Source organism: Taurulus bubalis, assembly GCF_910589615.1.
Source record: "Taurulus bubalis genome assembly, chromosome: 12".
Taxonomy (NCBI): domain Eukaryota; kingdom Metazoa; phylum Chordata; class Actinopteri; order Perciformes; family Cottidae; genus Taurulus; species Taurulus bubalis.
In genome coordinates this window covers 4,104,963-4,130,115 of record NC_136600.1, presented here as the reverse complement: position 1 = coordinate 4,130,115, position 25,153 = coordinate 4,104,963, and the positions used below count along the sequence as shown (strand labels likewise).

Genomic DNA, 25,153 nt, shown 5'->3' with positions numbered 1-25,153 from the left:
TCGTATTCGCCAATCTGATGAAAGAATGGGTAGAAAAGAATCTTGCAGACTGATTTTATACTCGTTCTCTGATGAACCAAAAGATTTGATGTTATTGGTAACTTTAACTGTAACTAGAAAATTTCACAAGAAATTTTGAAAGTGTGGCTACTACTGCCGTAAGACGTCGCAATATATATACATTACCGGTAGTGAGATGTATTATTGAGGTACATCTCTAAAGAAGCAATAACTCCTTGACTTAAAAAAAAAAATGTATATATATATATATATATATATATATATATATATATATATATATATATATATATATTATTAACTTTTTGCATAAATATGATCAAAAGTCAAGAGTCTGAGTGCACGCGACAGTATTAACACGTGCATGCGCGCGGCCGTTCGCGCGTGCATGTATGTGTGGATTGGAGGTATATATATATATATATATATATATATATATATATATATATATATATATATATACCTCCAATCCACACATACATGCACGCGCGAACGGAATATATATATATATATATATATATATATATATATATATATATATATATATATATATATATATATATATATATATATACCAACATTAGCTGTGAAGGCTTGATGGTGTAAATATGAATGGGACAGTACTTTGCTGCAACATATCACGTGATTACACGTGTTCCTCCTGCGTGTGCCCGCGTGTCACTGGTTGCCATGGTGACTGCCTTGATTGGCTAACTTAAAACAGGTGTGACACTGTCACAGAGCGGGAGACTGGACTGTGGATTTAATGAGAAAACAACCTTTCAAACTATTGTATTTGAGAGACAACCGTGAATCCCATCGCGAAAATAACGAAATCATGAGAAGCACAAGACTTCTGAGAACGTTTCCGTCTACTTAAATATTTGTAAGGATTTAGAAATGAGAGCGTAAATTCAGTTTATAAAGTGCTCACGTTTCCGTCATGAGAGAAAATTGTGGTCCGATTTAACATGGATGTTGATGGAGCAGTTGGCCGGTCTTCATGTCGCTTTCAGGCTTGCTGACAAAACAGCATAAATTTGTTGGATTCCACGACGCATGTGTACCACCGGCACAATATTTCCAACGTTTTCATATATAAATTATGCCTCAAAAGTCAATATTGTGGAGTGAATGGCAAAATACAAATACAAAAAGGTTCGTTAGGACACAGCTTCTCGTGCTCTAGTGATGACATCACAGCTCTAACCTGCTCCATACACACCCATTGTAAACTCTGAAATGGTTCCCACATTTTTCTAAACTTGAACAATAATTACATGAAAACTGTGCTAGCTATCAAAAAATGCCCAATTGGGCAAATAAACTCCAGACTTTTGTCAACGTTTTAAACTTCAAATCATTTCTCTACGATAAATTATGGCGAGTCACTGTGGGCACAAAGATGTATGTTTTTTTTGCTCTCTTCAGTCCGAAACCCCAGTCAAGTGAATGGGACAATTTCTCGCCGTTTTTCGCACTTTTCGGGAAAATGGCCGGTCGAATCTCTTAGAAAAGTCATAATACACGATTCCGATCATGCCGCACGTTTTGATGTATTTTTCACGCATGTGCTGGCAACGCTGTGGGAGGAGATACGCGCCAAAGTTTTTGTGTGACTATGATTATTATTATTATTATTATTATTAAGCCCTCAGGAGAACATGAAGTGCGCTTGCTGCAGGGGTCTATGACCCCTTGCAGCTTAGCCACACTTAATTAACGATGAATTTGATCTCTCTCAAAACCATTCAAGCAACATAGTAACGGGGGAATGTCGACGCTGCACAATACGAGCCTGTAGCGTCCCATCAAGTGGAAACCATGAAGTAGACCAGAGCTGGACTGGCGCTCATCAGAGAGCCCAGTGCTGAGATCTTTATGACCAGGTCAAAAGGGTCATTGGGGCTATTTCAGGGTGGAGTTAAGGCTGTGACCATGAGTACTTTGGGCCGATGTGCATATAACCCAACTGTACAGATTACCATGTGTGAGAACCAAATCAGCACATGCAAAACCAACCTGAGATGTGCAGGGCTGAACCAGAATCTAGATCTGAATGACCTCAAACGTCATTGTGTTGCTTGTCATATCTCCCATTTTTGTCTCCTACGTACAGACAGCTGTGATATACAATAGTGCGGTGCTCACCTTGAGGTAGAGGTGTGCATAGCAGTGATGGAGCAGGTTGTCAGAGGGCTGGCTGAGGCCGCTGACGGTGCTGACCAGCTCTGGAGCGTACATGGGCACCGAGTGCTCGACGTTCACCCTTTCCACCAGGAACTGCACGGCAGGTAGAGGGCGCACCGGCTGGAACGCTGGGACGTTGACCGGCACCGGCGCGGTCTGGGAGATGGAGGATATGAAAGGGAAAGGGATTAAAAAAGGAAAATACACAACGCAGGAGGACTCTCTCTGACGAGTTCTTAAAACTGAGCTAAATCTAACATTGTGACTGTGTGACTTTTATGATGATGGATTTTATTATGCTGGATTTGATGATTCACTTTTCACAGGAAATAGATTCAGGTTTAGAAGAATGTAGGTCAGTGTGCACCACCTTGCATCCCATGATGACTGGCATTAGTGTGTGAAGGAGGTTGAACTCCGCCATGGAGACGGTCACTGACACTTGGAGAAGAGTGAGACACGTAAGTCTGGTCGGGATGAACTCCTCTAAGCTTGATATCTCCTCTGGAGTAGCCGCACCGTGGCTCTCTTCAACCACTTCTACAGAGACGAGGACAGAAAGAAACACGTTAGCTTTGGAACGCAACGAGACGAAACATATCGCTACAAAAACAATTATATGGTGCATGAAGACCAAAGACGTTTGGATTTGAGCACGAAAGATTCTTTTTTTTTTTTTTTGACAAAAAGGTTAGCTGTAAAGCACACCACATCTCTTTCTTCTACGCCTGCAGCATTAAAACAATAAAAAAGTACTTTCCAACAAAAAGACCACCACCTCATACACTAAATAAAATCAACATGCACTAAAAGGTACTGGCATCTCAGTGCGATATTCATTACAGTGGTTGTTTCCTAGTAGCTTTGTTGTTGAACTATCTCATAAAAGCACTCATTTAATCAATGACCACAAACATCCAGAAAGGCAGAAAATGAAGGAAGCACCAAGTCAACACGGAGTCGAGGTGAGACAAGGTCAGCGCTCACCAAAGCAAGGCTGACCCGGGCCCTGGACCGCCAAACTGGGTCCAGGGCCTGAGGTGGACCAGAGCCTGAGCGCTTTGTTACTGAACGGCCTTGGCTCCGGTCCCAGGACATGGGCTTGTTTCTTTTCAGAAAAAGTTCAGTTGGGCTACATTCCCAGCTCCAAGGTGGGCTCAGAACCTGATCCCAAAGCTGGTTTTGCTCTTTGGCCTAACGCCACAGCGCCGCATCAGGTTCATCTGGCGCTGCCATGTCCAATCTAATCATATGCCAGGGCTCAAGTCAATAATCAACAGCCAAATTACAAAAGACATGCCGCTCACATGGTACAGAGGCATGATTACACACTAAAACACTCTCTATATGCAGCTGTATACAAGAAAACGCCTCGAGATCCAGCTCTAAAAGTCTTGTTACTTTACTCCTATTGTTTTTGGGCAATATATATAATTAAATTGCAAGTTGGAACCTCCTGCTTAAAATAGTGCAAGATCTTATAAAATACACAAACACCAGCCAATTTGGTCTCTATGTACTGCTAGTTTTGGGGAGGAAAGTGATTCTTCATGAGCTCTTGGCAAGGAGCGTATGAGGAGGAGCAAAGAAGAGGACAGGACGAGTAGAAAGATAGTCATGTCTTTGACCTCCTGACCTCTACTTCTCTCCTGGCAGGCGCACACACAATGCCCCCATGAAGCCGAGGAGAGCTTGATTTAGGAAACTACATAAGGCATGTGTTATTTTATAACTCTATCTGTACGGACACATATAGAAACAGGAAGGAACGCAATGACCTACCCAGCCTTAGTCAAAAGCTCTCTAGTAATTACCCCATCATCTATTATCTATCGCAGATGCTGAAACAGATGAAACCTGCGGATGTTATTGTTTCGCAAAAATGAGAGTTATTGCTACAGATATTACACGCGGACACACATTCCGTGTTCTTTCACAACATCCCGGGGATGAGCTCATCAATAGCCGTGCTGGGACGTCCGCTAACACAAAAGGTGTTTGGCTTAGCCTCCCTCATGTGGTCCAAAAGGTCACTACTTTCATGTACAGCTGTGTGTTGAAAGATGGGTTGTGCAAGGAAATAACAATGTGATGAGGATACTGTAAGGGTTTCTGCTCGTTGGCAGAGTAGAACAAGAGCAGCAGGGAAGATAAGAGCCAGTGTTGTAAGAGTTAGTTGAGCGGAGGGAGTAAAGTGAACTATTACTGGCGGATCATAGTCGGCTGTTGAGCAAACGGACCTGGCTGTGGTTTGCAGTAGGGCTCGTACTCGTGGTCCATGGCACAGGTGACCATCTTGAGGATGCGGTGGACAGCGCTGCCGTTCAGCCTGACGTCCAGAGGGCCCACCACCAGCCTCTTGATGGAGGTCTCTTGGACAGCGGGCACCACCTCCTCCGCACTTACCACCGACAAGTCCTGAGCGCCTGCAAACAGAAACAAACGTGCATTGAACATATACAGTGTGCGCTATTATAAACACGAGGATTCAGCTAATGTGACACATTGTTCCGCATTTTTCAGCAGACATGTCACCTGCTGTTTTTAATGTGCAGAGTTGCATGCTTTAAATAGTTATGGCAGCAACATTTCCCCCCGTATCCCATTTCTTTCTTTTAATTATGTACTGTACGACTCAAGTAGGGAATCTCCTCATCTGTTGGGGCAGAAGTCCAACAGAGATGTAATGCAGCAGCAGGGAGCAGCTCACATAGCCGTGACCCACTGGAATGATGAATATTCCAAATGTCCACTTCCCTCACACAGCTGTCCCTTCATTCATCACAGGCCCCGTTCCAGAGGTTCACTTAAAAGACTCCGCTCCTCGGCAATAAAAAAAGGCAGAAATTAAAAATAAAAGAAGGGGGTGGATGAATGGCAGTGAGGGAGTGAGAGGACAGAGGGTCACAACTTTCTTTATTCCCATTACATTCCACCACTGCACCGAACATTCTTACAGCTCAGAGAGCCAACACGGTGAGTTTCACTTCTTTTTTTGTTGCTGAAAGGGTTGGGGGATGGGGTGTAACCCACACTGCATTCTGGGGATTTATAACGGGGCAATGCCACTTCCCTTTCCCTTCTTCAGTGGGATTTGACTGCAGTGGATTAAGCCTAACATCAACCATATGGCTGCAGCTAGGACGGTCAGTAGAATGACGAGGAGGCCGAAGTTAGCCGGGATTTAGACAATTTAAAGTGTCTCCATTTCCCCAAGATAAAAAAAAAGGTTTAAACTGCAGCGTGGCTCTAATGCGTAGTCAATGGCGAGTGTAACCTGGGTCGGTTAGTATTTCGGTTGACTCAGAGTTTATGTTAGTCCCGTGGCGATGGAAAGTAATTTGTTTGGTTGACACTGGATCTGGTCCGCGTCCGAGAAGAAGAGAAACACTGACAGAGAGAAGCATTCCAATTGGCGAGGGTAACCACAGCCGTCCCGCAGGAAAAGAGACTGACACTTATCCTGCTGTCAGAAATGACTTTGACAGCTCAGGATGACAGTATCAATGTTTTTTTTTAATTTAGATGATTATCTGTAGCTGTCATTCGGGAGGAAACAATAGCATAGTCAGAAAGAGGTAGAGGAAGGGAGGAGGAAAAGTAAAGCGGGAAAGTGGGCGGCAAGTTAAATAACACAGGTGGCACTCGACTCTAACAGTAATACATCAAATGATCTGTTCAGGCCATTGAACTGGTTCAATGTCATCCAAGTTAGTCATCGCTGTAACTGGTCGTTTCCAACGTTATATTTGAAAGTTACACATGAGCCGTAAAGCTATTCAATGATATCCTTATCCATATAAATGTATATTTGTTTTTTATATACTACCGTTCAAAAGTGTGGGGTCACTTAGAAATGTCCTTATTTTTCAAAGAAAAGCACTGTTATTTTCCATGAAGATAACATTAAATTAATCAGAAATACACTATATATTGTTAATGTGGTAAATGACTATTCTAGGTGGAAACGTCTGGTTTTTAATGAAATATCTACATGTTAGCACAGCTTAAAACAGTTCTGCTGGTGAGAGAAGCTATAAAACTGGCCTTCCTTTGAGCTAGTTGAGTATCTGGAGCATCACATTCGTGGGTTGCATTATACTCTCAAAATGGCCAGAAAAAGAGAACTTTCATGTGAAACTCTCCAGTCTTCTTAGAAATGAAGGCTATTCCATGCCAGAAATTGCGAAGAAACAGAAAATGTGTCTGGGTGACCCCAAACTTTTGAATGGTAGTGTGTGATACATTTTTACCATTAGACACTGTATCTAGATTAGATCTGACAATTATTTAAGTGCTAAGAATGTTAGATTCCCATATGTATCTATTTATTTGTGTGTATGTGTGAGGGAGGTGAGGGGGGAGACAGGACTTATGAATGTCAGTCAGGTGACATACAGCTTCCTAGCAGCACTGAAATAAAATATTCAACAATGACACACCAAGCCACGGAGACATTTGTGGGCCAAATATAGCTTTTCAGATTGAAGGGGGAACACTTTATCTCCTAATGGGAACTTCAGATCTTTCAGACCTGAATAAACATTCTTAAGTGCTGCGGCTGAAGAATGAGAAGTCCTGCCCGTCTTTGAGCTTCTGCTGGGAAGAGTGACACCTAATTAGCCAAGAGGTGCCTATTCACTTTCTCAAGATCTTACAGGTAAAGAGACAGGGGTGTGGACAGTGTTTCAACAAGCAGCAAGAGAAAGAAACGCAAATATGTGTCAGCGCAGACTAAACACTTCTGACAGTTGCCCTCCAGGTAAGTTTGGGGTGAGAGCGAGGACAAGAAGGGTCAAGGACCAGGTGGCTGGGACTCAAACAAGACAAGCTCTTTCTTCAGGTCTCCAGGGGTCTTGTTTGACAGAGAGGAGAGGAGAAGAATGAGAAGAGAAAGAGGAGAAAAGAGAGGAGAAGAGAAGGGAAAGAGGAGGAAAAAAGTGAAGTGAACAATGAGAAGAGAAAGAGAAAAGAGAGAAGTGAAGAGAAGAAGAGAAAGAGGAGAAAAGAGAGGAGAAGAGAAAGGAGAAAAAAAGTGAAGAGAACAATGAGAAGAAAAAGATGAGAAAAGAGAGGAGAAGTAAAGAGAAGAAGAGAAAGAGGAGAAAAAGAGAAGAGAAAGAGGAGAAAAGTGAAGAGAAGAGGAGAAAAGAGGAGAAAAAGTAAAGAGAAGAATGAGAAGAGAAAGAGGAGAAAAGAGAGGAGAAGAGAAGGGAAAGAGGAGGAAAAAAGTGAAGAGAACAATGAGAAGAGAAAGAGAAAAAAAAGAAGTGAAGAGAAGAAGAGAAAGAGGAGAAGAGAAAGGAGAAAAAAGTGAAGAGAACAATGAGAAGAAAAAGAGGAGAAAAGAGAGGAGAAGTGAAGAGAAGAAGAGAAAGAGGAGAACAAGAGAAGAGAAAGAGGAGAAAAGTGAAGACAAGAGAAAAGAGGAGAAAAAGTAGAAAAAGAGAAGAATGAGAAGAGAAAGAGGAGAGGAGAAGAGAAAGGAGAAAAAAAGTGAAGAGAACAATGAGAAGAGAAATAGGAGAAAAAAGAGAAGTGAAGAGAAGAAGAGAAAGAGGAGAAAAGAGAGGAGAAGAGAAAAGAAGAAGAGAAATAGGAGAAAAGAGAGGAGAAGTGAAGAGAAGAAGAGAAAGAGGAGAAAAGAGAGAAGTGAAGAGAAGAAGAGAAAGAGGAGAAAAGAGAGGAGAAGAGAAGAGAAAGAGGAGAAAAAAGTAAAGAGAAGAATGAGAAGAGAAAGAGGAGAAAAGAGAGGAGAAGAGAAAAAGGAGAAAAAGAGAAGAGAATAGAAAGAGGAGAAAAGTGAAGAGAAGAAAACAGTGAAGAGAAGAATGAGAAGAGAAAGAATACCATATGGATAGGAAGAAAGAGAGAGCAAGGCAGGGAAAAGAAGAAGAGCAAGGTGAGCATAGAGCCCCGTGAGGAGGCGGGGCTTAGCCGGTACCTTCGGCGCTGCTGTTCTCCATTGTGTAGAGGTAATCCATGTAGAAAGCTCCAAAGCGCTGCATGCCTGCTATCTCCGTATAGCTCTCCTGTCAAACAACAGGGGAGGGAGGTAAACATGCAGGCAGGGAGCAAACAAGCTGATAGCATTTAAGAGTGGCAGTGACCGGGTCATGGTGGATACGGCCAAGGGGCTCGAATCAGAGATAAAACATTGGAAAAAAGAGCCATTGAGGGGTTGATCGGATATTTAGTTTTTAACAGGCTAACAATAACATTAATATCTGGATCTTTTATAGATATATATTTTTTTTAAAAAGGGGATCATGGTGAAATTACAACTAACCAACTTTTTCAATCAACTTTTAAGAGCAGGAATAATCAATTATGCTTATATACCGTGCATAGGGAAGTCATTTATTACATAATAAACAGGTCTGTGCTGAGTAATAAGCTCATTATAAATGGAAGTAAACGTCATTCTGCTTGGATGAATGCCACTGGAAAGGCATACCTTATCTACTGAAAGATGGGACTTATCCGGCCTGCTGATAGTTTCAACATGACATTGCGAAATGTTATTTGGGAATATTTATCAAGATAGCAACGGTTTAGAAAGCATGAAGGTAAGGCTGAGTGGCTCCGAAAGAGATATTTTTGGGGGGGGGGGGGGAATGTAATAACTGATGATTATTAAAGCACTTTGTAACTGTCAGTTACCTAACATTAAAAATAGTATGCAATCATTACATACAACATCAGAGTTTATTACAGGGCTAACACACTCACATTCAGACCTGCCTTCTATTTAGAGTTTCCATTTCCCCTCAGCCTGCATGTCTCTGGACTACATGTTTATTTACTAAAGAATACAACCTAAATATAGATAAAGAACTTTTGATCTACCTGGGTGTATTGTTTTGCATAGCCCATCATCACGTGTTAGTCGGCAGGTTAAGAGCGGTTGACCCTGTCCTACAGACACTATTAGAAAGTTATACTTCTACTGCACATCAAACCACTGGTAAACAGAGAGAATGAGTGAGCGAGCAAGGAACACAGAGAGAGAGAGAATGAGAGAGGCCCCTCTGGCACACACATTTTAACACCCCCACCCCAGACTCACTCACTAGCTCTCCAAACAGAGATTTCAATAGAGCCTTATCAGCCAGGCGGGTTAATGAGTAATATTTATTAGGGGACCTCTAATGGCTCTGGCATGCTTTTGGATCAAAGCCATTGGCTGGTTTCAAAACCGCTAATGAATTAACGTGAAAACCCTTTGACTCTTTAAGACTTTCAAGTGTGGGCAGATGGATGGATGGATGTCCAAACAATTGCTTCATTTGAGGGTCATGAACATTTCTGCAGCAGAGTCAACACTCCAGCTGGGATGGCTGATGAAGGGAGCTGGTGGTTATCAGGAATAATGGCTTTAACACTACTGCTGAGATAGCGGGGAACATTCCTCCACTGCAGCCAGCAGCAGGGTGACTGACAAGAGATAAACTAAGTGGCAGCCATTCCAATCACAATGATTTATTACAAAGAGGAATTACTGAGAGCTAAACAAAACACTATATTGCCCCAAAATATGATAATAGCTGTCATTCCAGTGTTTCCTGGGGACACTTAAAGATAGACTGGATGTAATGATCTCAGATTAGTGTTGATTGACCCAGTTGCCAGTAACTGTGTTGTCAAAGTGTGCGTCAGTGTGCTTGCCTCGGTCGAGCCCACACTAAAATGGGTTTAGAATGTGACGCGTCTCGGTGAGCCCTTTATGTTTCTGAAAGAGTTTATTTACACATTTTATACAGATGTCTTAATAAAGAGTTGTTTGCATCATTCCCGTGAACGTGTTGTTCTCTAACAGCTTGACAACATCAGCGCTACAGATGTCTGGTTTAGTGAGGACTGCGTCAATGGCAGGTGCTGTTCCCAGTAAACAGCACCAGTGAGTCAATCGCGTTTAATGCACTTTTGTGTATTGCTGTTGGTTGAATAAGTGTCGGCCCAGCTGTGAGCTGCGTGTTCAGTTGGCTCTTGGCCTGGTTAACATATTGCTTCTTCTTTGCCACATGGTTTGGTCTCAGCTATCAGTTGCTTGGGTATTCTTTGAAGGCTTCGTGGCTAGTCTGCTTGATTGGGAATGGACTGTCACAAACAACCTGTGAGATTGGTTGGATTCACTACAGGCTAACTATTAAACTGATGTAGCTGCTTGGCTGCTCTCAGGTAAAGCATGGTCTGCTCCTGCCTTTTGGCCTTCCATCCAAACCCAAGTCAACGTTCTTGTAAACAGCCTGCAACAGGCTTTTTTTCACCAAATTCCAGAATAAAAATGGTTGAAAACTTTATTTGTTTTGGGGATGGGGACTAACTTTAACTGTTACAGCTCTTTTGAATTTTCACATCTCAATGAAATTTCCTTTTACTCAGACCCTCCATAGGTTGGCCCAAATGATGAATCACTAGCTACACATGAGCAAGACGTCGGCAGGTTGTTGTCGTTAATGTATCCCAGTAACGCATGCTGCTAGGCAATAGTCACAGTAGCGTGGGCATTAACATGAACGTGCATGGCTAACGTAGTTAAGTCTAAGCTTAGGCATGGTTGGTGAAACCCAGAAAAGGTCCATTACAAAGATCGTCTTATCAAAGTGACCAGGCTTAGTAAAGATAAGCTGGTGCAACCCGCTCCAGAATCTCATTTTCCTTCTGACCTTGTGATTAGCGGTATCCAGGATGAACTCAGCCCGGACGCCGTTGTTCTCCGGACTGCGGTAGTCAAAGAGAGAGTTGGTTAGGTACGTCATTCCTTTGCTGCTGAGGCTGTCCCCGCAGCTGAAGAACACGGCGTCCTGCGGAGACAAGGAGAGGCCGTTCAGAGAATGGAAGGAATAAACACGATTATTTCAGACGTCACAGAAATACAACCGAGCACCAACTACATTAAATCCATATTAAACTATTTCATATGAACAACTTGCTGTCCCTTATTACATGAACTTTTCAATTGAGCCCAAAAGCGCTGCAGTGCACATGAGCGGATGGTGAGATGCAGCTGACAAAGTGGTGATCTGGCAAACTCAGAGCATTACGGTGAATTACAAAGAGGCAGCTGGGTCTCCTCCATAAACAAACCAGACCACATCTCTACCTCCTTCTGAAAGCTCTCGGGAGCAATAGCGGCTGCGGGGAGATGCTTTGGGTGAAACTCATCTCTGTTCTGGGCTTTTTTTAATGAGCTTTCTTGATCCTTCTCACTCAAGTTTTTCCGCTTTTTGTTTTCATTTTTCCTCGAGGTTTCTCGGGCTGTCTTTACCTCTTCGCGTCGGTTCATGTTTTCTTCAAAATCCCGTACTCCCATGATGCCTTTCAGGCAGAGTGCCCGGCAACCCACAAAGCCAATCTGACAATCGAAGAAGGGCTCCCCCATCATCAGCACCTGGAATAAAAAGCAGAGAAACTTTATACTCCATATTTATCCACCTGGACATGAAGAACAATGTGGAAGCTGGATAAACTCTGGAGCTCTTTTCCTACAAAATAAGGAAAATAAGGAATACAACAACCTGGACAGTTAGAAAAAGAAATAGCAACAGTGCTAGCTTCAGAATCCTTTCCTCTGCAAAGAGAAAATGTCTTAAATCAGTCCACAGAAGCCCAGTGAAACCACAACTGTGCGATAATTCACAGAAATTAATTTAACCTTTTACATTGCAGTAAAACGGAACATTTGAAAATAATGACAGTTAGGGACTCAATTTATTGTAAATATATCCCAGACAGGGTTCTCCACCATGACCGGTTTGAGGCCAAGTTGGTTTGCGGCGCTGCTGAGGTTGTGGGCTCATTCATTATGATAAAACAGAGCAGGGGTCAGACAGCTTCCATTCTCCCTTGAGGGTGTGTGTGAGTGTGTGGTAGCGGTCCAGCAGCCCCCGTAACCAGTAAAGGTTTGCTGGTCTCTCCCTCACCCAGCAGACAACTAAACAGAAAGCAATCCAATAAAACTTTACGTTTCACCACACAATAATTACAAGGCCTAGTTTTCCCTGTTTTACTAGCCACCCCTTTGCCTTTCAACACACTCTCTCTCTCTCTCTCTCTCTCTCTCTCTCTCTCTCTCTCTCTCTCTCTCTCTCTCTCTCTCTCTCTCTCTCTCTCTCTCTCTCTCTCTCTCTCTCTCTCTCTCTCTCTCTCTCTCTCTCTCTCTCAGCATAAATTACAGAAATTGGAAATCTTTCAGAATTGCTCACATCTGGTAGAGCGCTTAGGATCAGAAAGCTTCTTTCCTGCTCCAACCAGGTAATCAGAGAAAAAGGTTCTTTAAATATTTTCGACGCTCAGGGGAAACGCGGAAATGATCAGAGTTGGGCCCGACTCAGACACGGATTCCTCCGTGTTCACAACAGGCCACGGATTAGTGACCTGGAGAGGCTTCATAAAACTACTTAGGAAGGGCGTAAGGGGAACCAAGGAGACACTCGTAATAATAATGGAGGGTCAAAAGGGAAGGGCAGAGGATCAGCATTTGCCATGATGGGTAACACGGTTGCAGATGTGAGGATTAAATTATCACCAGAAAGATCCGCTTGAGCTGAGGGGAATAATAGTATTCCTCCTCTATAATATTGTTTATAATCCTGAAATGTGATTGAAAATCTATATTAGGATACATTTGTTTGTTCATTGGTCAAAGTGGCTTCTCTCTGTTAATTTTGGAAATTTGACAATTCATCAACAACAAAGTGCACTGTGAATCAGTCAGTAAAAGGCAGTTATTACAATCAACATATTTCTTTAGCATCTTGCAGTACCTCAATAGTGATTCCTTCGTGCTCCAGGCAGAGCACCTCTCTGGACTTGACCTTCTGAGGACTGTAGTAGCTGCTCTCTGACTGGGTCTCGGTCAGCTGGGACAAAAGACAGATACCAATACATATTAAGAAAGAGTAAGTAAAGATGAGATGAATACATTATTTAGCCGTCTAAGCCATTTTTCCTTTGAGTTAATCACAGCAAAACCAAAAAAGCAAAAAATATAAATCGTTTTGATTTAATCGGTGAAGAAAAGAACGAGGTGTCACAAAAAAATCAAAGATTGTAAAAGAAAGTGAAGTCAACGTTTACATTTGTGTTACTTATAAAGCTTTGTCACATCCAAAAAGTAGACTTTTAAAAATAATTTCAACGAATCAAAACCAATCAAACATGTCTTAAAATTGCAGTATTCAAATGAAAGGCGGTTCAGTATAAGAGGCACCTCCAAATATTGGGAGACGACAAGGCAACGCTAAGCTTTGTTTGACAGAATAAGTACCGGTTTGGCAATAATACGGATCTCAGAGAAATTCAACACTGAAACTGGAACTCATACAGTATGTTTCAGAGTGTGTGTGTGTGTGTGTGTGTGTGTGTGTGTGTGTGTGTGTGTGTGTGTGTGTGTGTGTGTGTGTGTGTGGTTGCGTGTGTACCCACAATCCACTGCTGAAACAGATACATGATCTGAAGAGTAAACAAAAGCTATGCGAGTCTTTGGATGTGAGGGGGCGACGAGGGCCCCGAAAATAATGCTTAAAACCAGAAACAATAACATCCAAACAAGGACAGATGACATTTCTCTTAGATCAGAGGCTGGATGCCAGTCTTGGGACGTTTGAACCGTTTTCTTTTTCCAAGTCTGGACCCAGGCCAAAGGCATTCATCAAACCACATGACAGTCGCTCCTCTCCGCCTCTCGGGGAGGCCCGCTCCGGCTTTATTGGGGATGACAATCAGAACATGACGAAAGCACTCAGGATAGCGTGGGGTGCACTGATAATGTGCGGTGATTGAGAGAAGAGTATTCGTTCTGTGTGCATAGACGGTGTGGAGGCGGAGAGAGACGAGCTGAAGGGAGAGGGCTGCAGAGCTGTGATGCTTTCGAGGTCAGTCGAAAAAAATGTGGGTGTAGAGCCGAGCTGTGCAGGCCCCCGGTCCGTTCAACTTTTAGCACAGGAAGCAGGTGCAGTGCAAGGAGCAGCTGTGCCTTATTATCCCTGCCGATGGAGCAGACTCTCTCACCCTCGCTCCCTTCCCCTGGTTCGATTCCGACGGTTTAATCACGTGCAGCGAGCGCTCCCCCCCCAACCCCCCGCCTCCAGGTCCCCGGGAGCGGCGGTGAGCAGGTCGGACTCTAGCTTTGCTCCATTTTGATTTGTTTTGCGCATCGTAGTTCCAGACAATGAAGAGCTGCCGCTCAGAGGGCAACAAACACGATGACCGCTGGTCCAGTAAGAACAACCGGGCTGCATTTCTGGCCGTACCGAGGCCTGGAGCCACACAGCACCAACGCAAATGCTCAACACAGAGCTACCTCTCCTTTATTACACCTTGGCCTCATCCAAAGGCTTCGGGAGTCCAACACAAATCAAGGGATTCTTTATGAGGCATCTTGGAAATGTTGTGACGTTCTATGTGACTATCAATGGGGGGGGAGGGGCTTCATCTTCAACTCCAGTTCTCAGAAATGTAACATGGTAGAAAGGTTGGAAGCAGACTTGTTGTTGAAATAAACGAAAATAGCAAAACCAAAAGAATGGTGTGACTGACGTCTGGCGTGCGATGAGAGTTTGGCAGGTGTGCAAAATGTGAAAGAGCGGAACAAATAGTAAGCGCTGAACTATGCATTATGTGACTTAAAGTCATCCTGCCAGGTTCTTTGATCAAACAGATCTTGGGGAGTAATGGGTCAGCAATCTAAAAATACCTCTCTGATTTCATGTCCATGGCAAACACTGGTTCAGGCGGTGGCTGCTCAAAGACATGATATTCCCTCCAACTAAATACTTCCTCGTAGGAAAAAGACAAGAATGTTTCAGCTGTCTGCAATTACTCCAGACGGGAGGCAATTCATTGATTAACAGAACTCAAACAATACAGGAACAATTAAACGTTATTAGAAAAGCACCGCGGTCTGTCGAGCACGCACAGTAATGTGATCTCAAGTGCTTGAACCTGAGGGGAAACGCAGATGAATTCAAACTATTCGGAGTGAGCAGGCAGGATTAAAGTTTGGGATCCATTTCTGAATAGTCATCGCACCACGTATGATGTTTAAAACATTAACGTGACCCGAGACGTCAGTTAGCGGTTACACTACCCTCCCTTATACCACACACCGAGACCAAGAGGACTGGGACTTCCTGAAGATCAAGCCCTTCTTTGAGACTCAAACTGAAAATCACCACAGAATATAAGCCGCAGCGACGGGGTGGGGAGAGAGAGTGAATAATGGCGGCCAGGGAAGAAGAAAAATATATATATAATTGTTAACACAACGATATCTTAAACCAGGAAATTCTACATCAACATTAAATATCATTATATACAGAATTTCCCCAAGAATCTCCTGACTTATGAAAGCCTGCTGCACAAATTGGTTCTACGTTTTGTATTGAATACACTTACATTTCTATCTTTACAGTCAATCCTTGCGCTTGTGGGTTTTTTTTTTTTACATGAAAACAAATTTTTGTTGAGACTGTATATAAAAGTATTAGCTTATCAAAAATACATTTCATGATTTTAAAAGCATATTTTAACCCTTAATCACATTCATACCAAATGTATTTATAGAATTTATTTATTTCATTTTGATACTTGGCAAGTTGATCATGTTTTTCCTTGTCCCCAATGACGTGATACAATTTAACACATTGAAATAACTATAACTGTAGCCTAGATCTGGTAATGGAATCATTGATGTGGTGCATAGCTTTAGTTTTTAAATCGGCTGATTTACCTTGAAGGTAAGAGAGGCTTTGGTGCAGTAGAAGCCGATAGAAACGATGGGGTCTTTGGGTGTGTGTTGCTGCGGGTTGGTGGGGATGCCTCCAGCCGCGCTCTGCTCGTAGAGGCCTTCCTCATCTCCCTCCTCGCCTACGATGACGGGGACGAAGGACCAAGCCCAGGACACCCATCCCTCATCTCCCTCTTCAGGACCCCCAGGCTGCATGTAGAGGTCATGGCTGGAGTACTTGATAGCCCCTTGGCTCTCCATATCCACATCCACCCCTGAAGAGGAAAGAAGGCATAATTAGTTAAAATGCAGATGGTTTTACTGTACTGTACTTTAAATCAGGGTTAGTATCTGCAGGTCTACTTTTACTCCTATAAGGAGCCTGTTCAGGATTAATTCAGACACTTCCAAACTGGTCCACACAAAGTAGACTTAATAATAAATGCATAATTATCCAATTACTCCAACAGATAAGTGAATTGAGAGAGGCATAAAGTGAGAACTAACTGGCCAAACGGAGAGAAAACAGTTGATAATAGAAGTGTTTGTGCCCCATGCAGCATGCTAAATTAATTTGTCTATGCCCTCTGGGTGGTTTAATACAAGCAAGATGTTTCAGCTGTCCACTGAGCACACACAAACACAGCAGAGACCAAGGCAGTTTCCCAGTAGTGCTGCCAATGCTTCAGCATGCAGGTGTGTGCTGCATGACAGAGAGAGGAAGCCCCGTTCCAATGGAGGCCAGAGGGCACCGTCTGTCAGCCAGCATCCTGACAGAGGAGAGCCTTGACTGGGCCGCTGGATCAGCGTGGTCAGGGCTGTCTGAGCCGGACACAGCAGTACAGGCCGCATCGACGAAGAATGCACGCGGTGGGGGGGGGGGGGGCACATACTTGTTTCGCGGCCAACAGAATGAAATGGCGGCCACGAGGGAGGCCGAGTAGCTCCGGGCCGAGTAGCTCCGAGCCATCAGCGCGGTCCGGGCTCGGCGAGTACAGGTCGACTGTGATTGTGTGTCGACACCTAGACGGAGAGCGCACAGGGGTCGACTGGAGCACCGGCTACTGTGAAGCACCGGCCTCACACCGGGTAATGTAGAAAGTGGTGGGAGATTGAGGGTGAGTGGAGGTAGGACTAAATATGGGACAGTCTGGACAAAAGGGATACTATAATAACTGAAGGGATGAAGACAACCTCTTTTGTGGGGATCACAGGTTCCCTCCATAAACCACGCACGACCCCCCCCCCCCCGACCTCCGATCTCGTGCTACCGCGTCCGTTTCCACGCACGTCGGAAGAGAGGAAACTGATGTCAATACGCAAGAATGTGAAACCTTGTTCCTCGCGGCCTCACGTCCTCTGAGAAAACAATAATTGTCCGTGAGGTCACAGCTTAGGAATCCCAGAGGCTAAGGCGGTGAAAATTATGACATATTTTAATTAAATCTTTCACTTTGCGAATTGGCAGTTGGAAATCCCATGTTATGGCTTTTTATCCCACCCCCCCAAAAAATATCTCCCCGCTGGATTTTATCTCTCATTTCTCCTTTCCCTCCTTTTTGTTTTCCCTCCGTGGAAGCCTTTGAGGTGTCAGTTCAACAAGTTAAGCTCTTTCGCTTCACGTCCCAAACTGACGAGGCCTACGTACCGATAGCAAGGCAATCAAAATAAAAGCACAATTACCAATCAAGTGATAAAAACAGAGGGGCTTAAGGAGACTTTGAAGTATTAATCCGAAGGAGGGGAGTGAAAGAATTCCCAGAGAGCGATGTGGGTTGGCCAAAAAAACGTATGCACTATGACACACTGGATCGTCGTGACAGCGATCACAGCCAGACTGGAGTCTTCCTTGTGGACATGTCCACAAGCAGAGCTTAGAAGCGCTGTGTAATGGGATGTGTCAGGGTCATGGTTGGTTTCCATGAGCCCAAGGCCTCCAGGCAGCGGTGTATGTCTGAGCTAGCGAGTGGCGGCTAGGAGTGGGCGTGTAAGTGAGTGAGCAGCTGAGTGACATTGAGACGGTGGGAGGGGAGGAGCGGGAGCAGGCAGTGCCCGCACAGGCCAGTAGATGTCCCTCCATGTTTATAGAGAGAGAGGTGCACTGCTTACCTGACCACTGAGTAAAGCCTATTCTGCTCGCCGCCTCTCCAGTCGCAGCGGATCAGATATATCTGTCCGTTCACCACTTCCCCCACAGGCAATACGGTTCACGCTCACTCCGCCACACAGGCCTACCTACTTTAATATAAAAGAACGGAACACATATCGAACATGTGTGTTGCACACGGTTTCAATTTAACACCATCGGTGTGACATTAACATCAAAATGTTTTAAAATCCGCTCAAGCGGTCATGGCAGGAGAGTATAAAAGCGGTTTCATCCATGCGTGTCCTTTGACTTCTACACTCAACGTCTTCACACCGGTATTAAAAGTGAGAAGATGATTAAAAAGGGGCTCGTCCCGTCGCTGGGATTGCATAAAGGGAGCCGCATGAGGTTTATAATGGGCAGATAGCCTGTGGCCTCTGGCTGATACCTTTGTGATGCTCCATTACATGCGATGGGCCTCTCAGGACTCTGAGGCTCTCCCACAGAGCTAATGCTAAAACCTTACTGACATACGCCATCGGACCAACACACAAACAGGCACTCGTACACACATATGCTCTGTAGAGAGACACACACGCACACATTGCCACACTTCAGCAGCCCCAGTCCTCGGTTCATAATTCTTCACATACTTGTTCAAACTGTACAGCTGGTCGGCTCAAGCATGTTAGTCATCTGTGTTTGCGACCGCTGACATTTTTTACAGTGTTTCACAGACTTTATTGAATTTCAGACGGCGGGAAAAGCTAGCCGTCTGATCCTGACTGAAAAGGGTTGCTTTGGTTAGTGACACACGAGTGTCCCGCACCGTTCACCTATTAGGGCTATTCAGTAATGAGACATCGGCTCTTACCTAAAAGAGAAGGAATCAAACAAACAACTTGTGGCCACGGTGAATCATGGGCACATAAACACATCACAAGGCTTTTTCCACTTTGTTAATTGGCAAAAAGAAAAAAAATCACCTTCACATGGGGGAATAATTAATATTAGGAGTAAGCAAGAGTAAGAGTAAGAAAAAGAAAGAAACACACACACACACACACACACACACACACACACACACACACACACACACACACACACACACACAGGAGTCAGATTATCCAGCAAAGTCTCACCACAAACAGCCTATGGGAAATCAAAGAAAGTGATGAAGTACTATGCACAGTAACGGCATCATGTTCCAGCAATCATGTGACAATGATTGTATCCTACAAACTGCAACCCACTAAAAATAAATATGCATGTAAGTCAAGTCGGTAACTACAAGCGTCAACATACATGAATGTTGTAGAACTCAGAACCCATCGATGCTGAAGTTCGTCTGTGGTGGTGAAGAGAGGTCCGTTGTGCTTTCTTTATTACAAATAATAAATCATCTGAGCTGGAATTCTGCTACTTTTATTAAAATAATTCAGTTTTTATCTGAAATGAATACACTGAAACCATATGTTCCTGCACCAACACCTCCCAACAAACTTACTACAGTACACAGACACGCACACACACTGCCCCCCCCTTCAGCTTCTTCACTCTGTCGATTACTTCCAGCATAACAAGATCTGGGGCCGCTCAGGTTCCAAGAGCTGGTCCCCTCTTGTATATTTTTGTGATGGGATACTAATTCATTCTCAGAGGCTCCGCATAGCAGTAGCATGACACCGACTCTTACATCTGGCATTGGACACTGAACTGGAAGCTGCGCCAACTAGCAGTAAAAGTTCCAGGCCAGCAGGCAGGGAGTCAGAGGGAGTGAGCGGACGGGCTGCCTGCCTCCTCTCTGCCCACCACTTCCACTCTGCACCATAATTCGCTCCTGGTGCTACAGAGGCTGATGGAGCCCAGCGGGACCTGGGACCTGATACGCGTCTATTAGGCGAAGATGAGGATGAGCAGTCGGGGAGACAGGAGATGGGCGTTTCGGGAGTGAGGTAAGTATATAGGCTGTGTGTGTGTGTGTGTGTGTGTGTGTGTGTGCGCGTCAGGAACCTGGACTGCATGCATGTGTTTTACTCGGCTCCTGGATGTGGGGGGGTGAGATTTCCCACCGGAGAAACAGAGATGTGCCTGTGTTTGATTCATCCTCGTGTCTTCCCGTCATCCTCCTCTCGCCTGCCTCCATCCACATGGGAGGAATCAGGCCTGACGACAACGGTCTGTCTTGAGTTACACGCTCCGGCTTTTGTTTGTGGAAAAAGCAGGAGGAGCGCAACACCACGGTCAAAGTGATGTTAAATGTCCCGTTTAGGAGCAGCAGCAGCGCATTGGTCAGACAAAGCCATGTGAACAGAACGAGGCCACGCTGATGAAAACGCTGTCTGAGGAAAAGCTTCAAAGCTCTCTGCACGGTCGGATGGCTCATTAACCACTTCCCAGCTTTCAACCACAGTTTGTCTGAGAAATATGACTGCGACGGGAACTACACTGACACACGCGCTGCGTCGCTGTAAGACCTCAACTCATCACTTAGAGATGTATTTTGATAGGGAAAAATATATATATAACTGCACATCTACAGCACAGCAGTATCAGAAAACTAACATCTTTTAGGTGAAAAAATAAATAAAAGCGCAAAGATGAGAGCCGAAGCGACATAACTTAATGTACTTACATATGCAGAGTCTAGCATTTGCTAGTCATCAAGTGGCTAATTCTACTGAAGGAAATTTGAAAGAAACTGGGTTCAGAACTTTATGAAAATAATCCAGAGAAATCAAAGTAACCCTAACCCTTTTTCAGATGACAATAAATGAAAAAAGAAAAAGCTCACCAGGTAAAGTTTCTCCAGCCTCCCTGACATGAACACTGCCCTCTTCCCCTTCGCCCTCTTTATGTCCTCCGATCTCCCCATAGTAGAGGGCAATAATCAGCTCTAAAATGCGGATAAACATGGGCAGCTGCTGATCAGTAATGGACAACTTCAGGCTCTCCACCATGGTCTGGATCTGAGAAAACATGGAGAAGATCAAACCGTAAGTGATATGTGACACTAAACATATGCTTAATGTGAACAGGAATGTTTAATACAAAAGGGTAGAGCTGTGGATCCCCCTCTGGCTAACTGGTGGATGCTGGGAGTTGCATGTGGAGGGTGTCATTTCTGCCCCTAGTAAACAAGTGGTGCTACAAACCACACTGTATGGCCTGAATGCAAGTAAAAGTACTGTATAAAGTAACAAGAAGGAAGTACATACAATTAAAACAATGTCAGGATGAAAGACGTCAGGTCCAAATGGAAACAAATGTACCCACATGATACATTAAATGTGTGGCTACTGTAAGGGGTTAGTAGTTTACATTTTGTACAATACAGTCTTAATACATTTTAATAACAGAATACACACTATTGCTAAACATGCTGTAACAGAAGGTACTATAGATGTGTGCGATTCTGTTGACGGGACCCCATGAAAACCTCTCTGAAGCTCACTAAACCACAAAGCTGGTTACTGTGTATGTAGATGGCAAGCAGCCACATCTGCTCTTAAATGTGTTACCATGATGTAGCATTATAGTGGAAAGATGACCCAAACATGAACAAAAGACAGCCGCAGTGAATGGCAGGCTTATTTTAAGGCAGGGTTTAAGAGGTTAAAAATGCATTAGCATAAAAAGCAAGGTTATTTTTTTCTCATCAGAAATAGTTCACATAGCAAACTAGAGATATTCTCAACATCAGTGGTTTAGTCGAAAAGCTGTTGCTTCATGACATGAGATTGTTATCTAGACTGGGAGTTCTCAATTACATCAACATGGTTGACTCGTTCTTGAACATTGATTAACTCGCCCAAGATAGGAGTAGCATTTTATTCTCAAGGGCTGCTTCGACTGAAACAAAGTGACATTTTTCAGATAAGCAGACCAAAATCTGATGATAAAAGTCCCTCGAGTCAAACCTAAATACTGATGGTACTACAGTGACACAGCAATATTTGTAGCATTATCTAGCATTTTAGAGCAGGAAGTAAAATCTTGCAAAAACAAACAGCTGTCTTCCATACGTATCCAGAACAATGGACTGAACTTCGTCACTATCCTGCTCTTGACTGGAGAGCAGCTAACTAAACAAAAGTAGGTTAAATGTGCAACAACTGTGAGGTGCTATGACTAATTTAAACTTTTCCATCACTCGAATGTGTGACATGTTTGGCCGATACCAGAAACACTGAAGAAGACTGACCCTCTTTAAAACTCTTTCTTGGGCTCTGGGACAATATATTATAGATAATGGCGGTTACTGCTGCTCACTTTGATGACGGCTGGGATCTTGGAATTGATGTTGTCGTAGGTGAAATGAAGCCGCGTTCTGAAGGAGCATTTGTACAGCAGCGGGTCCTGGTAAAACTCGATCTTGCCACTGGCATTCCTCTTGTCCAAGCACACGGTACAGTCAGCAAAGTTGATCACTTTCCTGAGAACCAGCTCTGGAGCTGGAGAAGACAAAATGACCGCGTATACTTCTGCATTGAACACAAAACAGGTCGACACTAATCAAACATGTCCACATACATGCAATAGACATCTATGTGTGCAGATTAATCATTAAACACAAACTAATACAAGCACACACACTAACAGAGAGCACAGTAAATCATCAGAAGAATTAGGGGAGATGACACTCAGCAGAACTCAGAGCTGTTGTTATGTAACATTCGTACAACACAAGTGGTGTGTGCATGTCATCAGATTATCAATTGCCACTGACTCACTCACCCCCGACAGCCTGATAACAGGGCTCATCATTCCCAGAAACATTTCATTCTCTGCCAATAACTACTGCTCACCTTACATGCTGGAATAGCCCCCCCTTACCAAGACATTCAGCAGAGACTGAAAATGACCACTCCATGATTTCTCTGTTGACATAGACTCCCTGTGGAGGACCATCCCTTTCTTCAACGTTATGATGGTAGTTCAAGTTTAAAATAATTGTAATTCTCTAGCAGTAACCAGAGAAACCCCGGAGTGTGAGCTTCTAGACGGATAGACACCTTTCCAGAGAAGGAAAGTAGGCCTACATGTCGTCGCAGTGAATAAACACCGACTTGGAAGATTTGAAAAGTTGATCGTTGTTGTGGAACATCAACATCACGTGACAGGAAAAGCCTAAGATGCCAGGCTGGCTAGCTCTGCATTGTTAAAGAACAACTGGATTTCAAAGGAAAGCTTAGGCGCTGTGTACAGAACACACAATGTGGCAAATCAAAGAGTAGTTTAGTCTGTGGCTCTCCATGGTAAATGTCTGCAACCAACACTACTCCACTGGAGACAGTCCAGATGGAACGGCAGCATCCACAAGTCATTGTCCAGTTCTGAGGAATAATATGCAACTAATATGGATTGTTATTGGCATAGGCTGTACTCTCCCTCCAAACATTACAAACATAACACTTTAACCATGCAGCCATCAAAAGCAAGGCTTGTACTTCTTACTGTTTTATTTACATGTGACATGAGGTTTAAAATCCCCCACCTCGCTCATCTTTTATGGTTTTAAATGTGAGCTCTTGGCCCTGCACATGCTCCACTCAGACTGGAGAGACGGACTACTCCGGCAGCAGACTTACGCACAGAGCCATGAATGTTTAAACTTGTCTGAAACGTCAGTTTGACCTCAGTCTGAACTAACAAACTTAAACACTTACTGTAGTATATAGGTTCTTGTCTCAGTGGACTTACTAGTTAATCCCACTATCGGGGAATGTAAGCAGCCGTTGCTTACCAGCGATGTCCATGAAGGCCCTCTCCCACATATCGTCCACAGTGTAGCACTCCGCCGAGGTGATGTTGACCGACAGCACGATGTCGTCCTCCACGTACTTGAGGATCAGGTTGTTCACCACGATGTTCACGTTGTTCACCACGCGCCGGATCAGACTCTGCACGTATCCTGCAAACACATGAGGAACACCTCAAAGTGCTTAACTTATCAAGATGCACAAAAGGTATACCAAATTACAAATAGCTTAGACACATAGTAGCCACATTAGCACATGTCTACTAATATACTGAGACGGCGTAAAAAAGTTAAATCCAGACCCACATTCCCTAAAAGTTTGGGCTCAATACTACCGCCCCTAGCCGTCCTCTTTGGCTCGTAAATAAGACGAGGGCCTGGCATGTTATTTTTTCGCCTCGGTCTATTCCTCGGACATGTAAAGTGAAAAGAAGCAAAATATCCATAAGAAAACATTTTTAGTCCTCGCCCTGCCTGAGCAGCGCTACAAATCCTGGGTGGATTTATGAATCTCTGAAGAGTTCTCCACTCAAATGCAAAAGTCCAGTTTAGCCCAAAAATATGCACACAGTGCCTTAAACGCATCCCTCCCGAGCCTGTTAAGAGCAAGCTGCTCATTGGATTCGCATACACATGCCTTCACACATACGAAATACAGATTTTTAAACAAATGTATACAAGGCTAGAGTTATCGAGGGCACCATGGAACTACAGTCGTGGGTCTTGATGAGAAGAAGAAAGAAAGAAAAAAACAAGTGTGTGAAAACACACTATAGTGTGTGAAAACACACTATAGTGTGATGGCTGCAGTTTATGTCATCACTTACTTTCGAACTTTGAATGCGTTGCAGGATATGAATTGAATGAGACAGGCACTTTGAAAGTCTGTGGAGATCGAGGGCTTGAGAAATACATTTTGGACAAATGGAAAGAAAGATGAATATTTGTATTTTGGTGGGGGTGAAATGTGGGGGGGGGGCTTTGTGTGTTAAAGAGATGGAGGGATGCAGCACGCGAGAGAGAGAGAGAGAGAGAGAGAGAGAGAGAGAGAGAGAGCGATAGATTGGGTTTCAGCGGGGCTCGGGGAGCCATCCTGCCGTGTTACCGGGACCTCCTAATGGCCACAGTGACGCCCAGAAACAGAAGCTTCACAGGAAAAACATACATGCTCAGGTCATTACTCAACCAAGTAAGAAAGAACTGAAAATATTACAGACGGGGGAGTTTCGACCATAAAATATGAAAATATACAGCAATAAATCCTCCTAACCACAGGACCAATGGCATTATTCATTCCTCTCATGTACTGTTAAACACAGTCGCTACAAGTTAAAACATATAAACCTTTAATGCTTTTCCCTTA

General features: G+C 43.8%; 1 protein-coding gene across 1 annotated transcript in view; it reads right to left on the bottom strand.

Moving 5' to 3' along the window:
- vps13b (vacuolar protein sorting 13 homolog B) overlaps positions 1–25,153 on the bottom strand; it is a gene marked incomplete at its 5' end in the record, with an annotated part of 310,239 nt that overhangs the window by 258,826 nt on the left and 26,260 nt on the right. Inside the window, 11 exons of the mRNA XM_079226893.1 lie at positions 2,170–2,364; positions 2,579–2,748; positions 4,449–4,634; positions 8,153–8,240; positions 10,878–11,015; positions 11,480–11,602; positions 12,978–13,073; positions 15,944–16,215; positions 20,824–20,998; positions 22,302–22,483; positions 23,776–23,943. Of these exons, the coding sequence (XP_079083019.1) occupies positions 2,170–2,364; positions 2,579–2,748; positions 4,449–4,634; positions 8,153–8,240; positions 10,878–11,015; positions 11,480–11,602; positions 12,978–13,073; positions 15,944–16,215; positions 20,824–20,998; positions 22,302–22,483; positions 23,776–23,943 (1,793 nt within the window). The remainder of the gene's footprint in view (positions 1–2,169; positions 2,365–2,578; positions 2,749–4,448; positions 4,635–8,152; positions 8,241–10,877; positions 11,016–11,479; positions 11,603–12,977; positions 13,074–15,943; positions 16,216–20,823; positions 20,999–22,301; positions 22,484–23,775; positions 23,944–25,153) is intronic.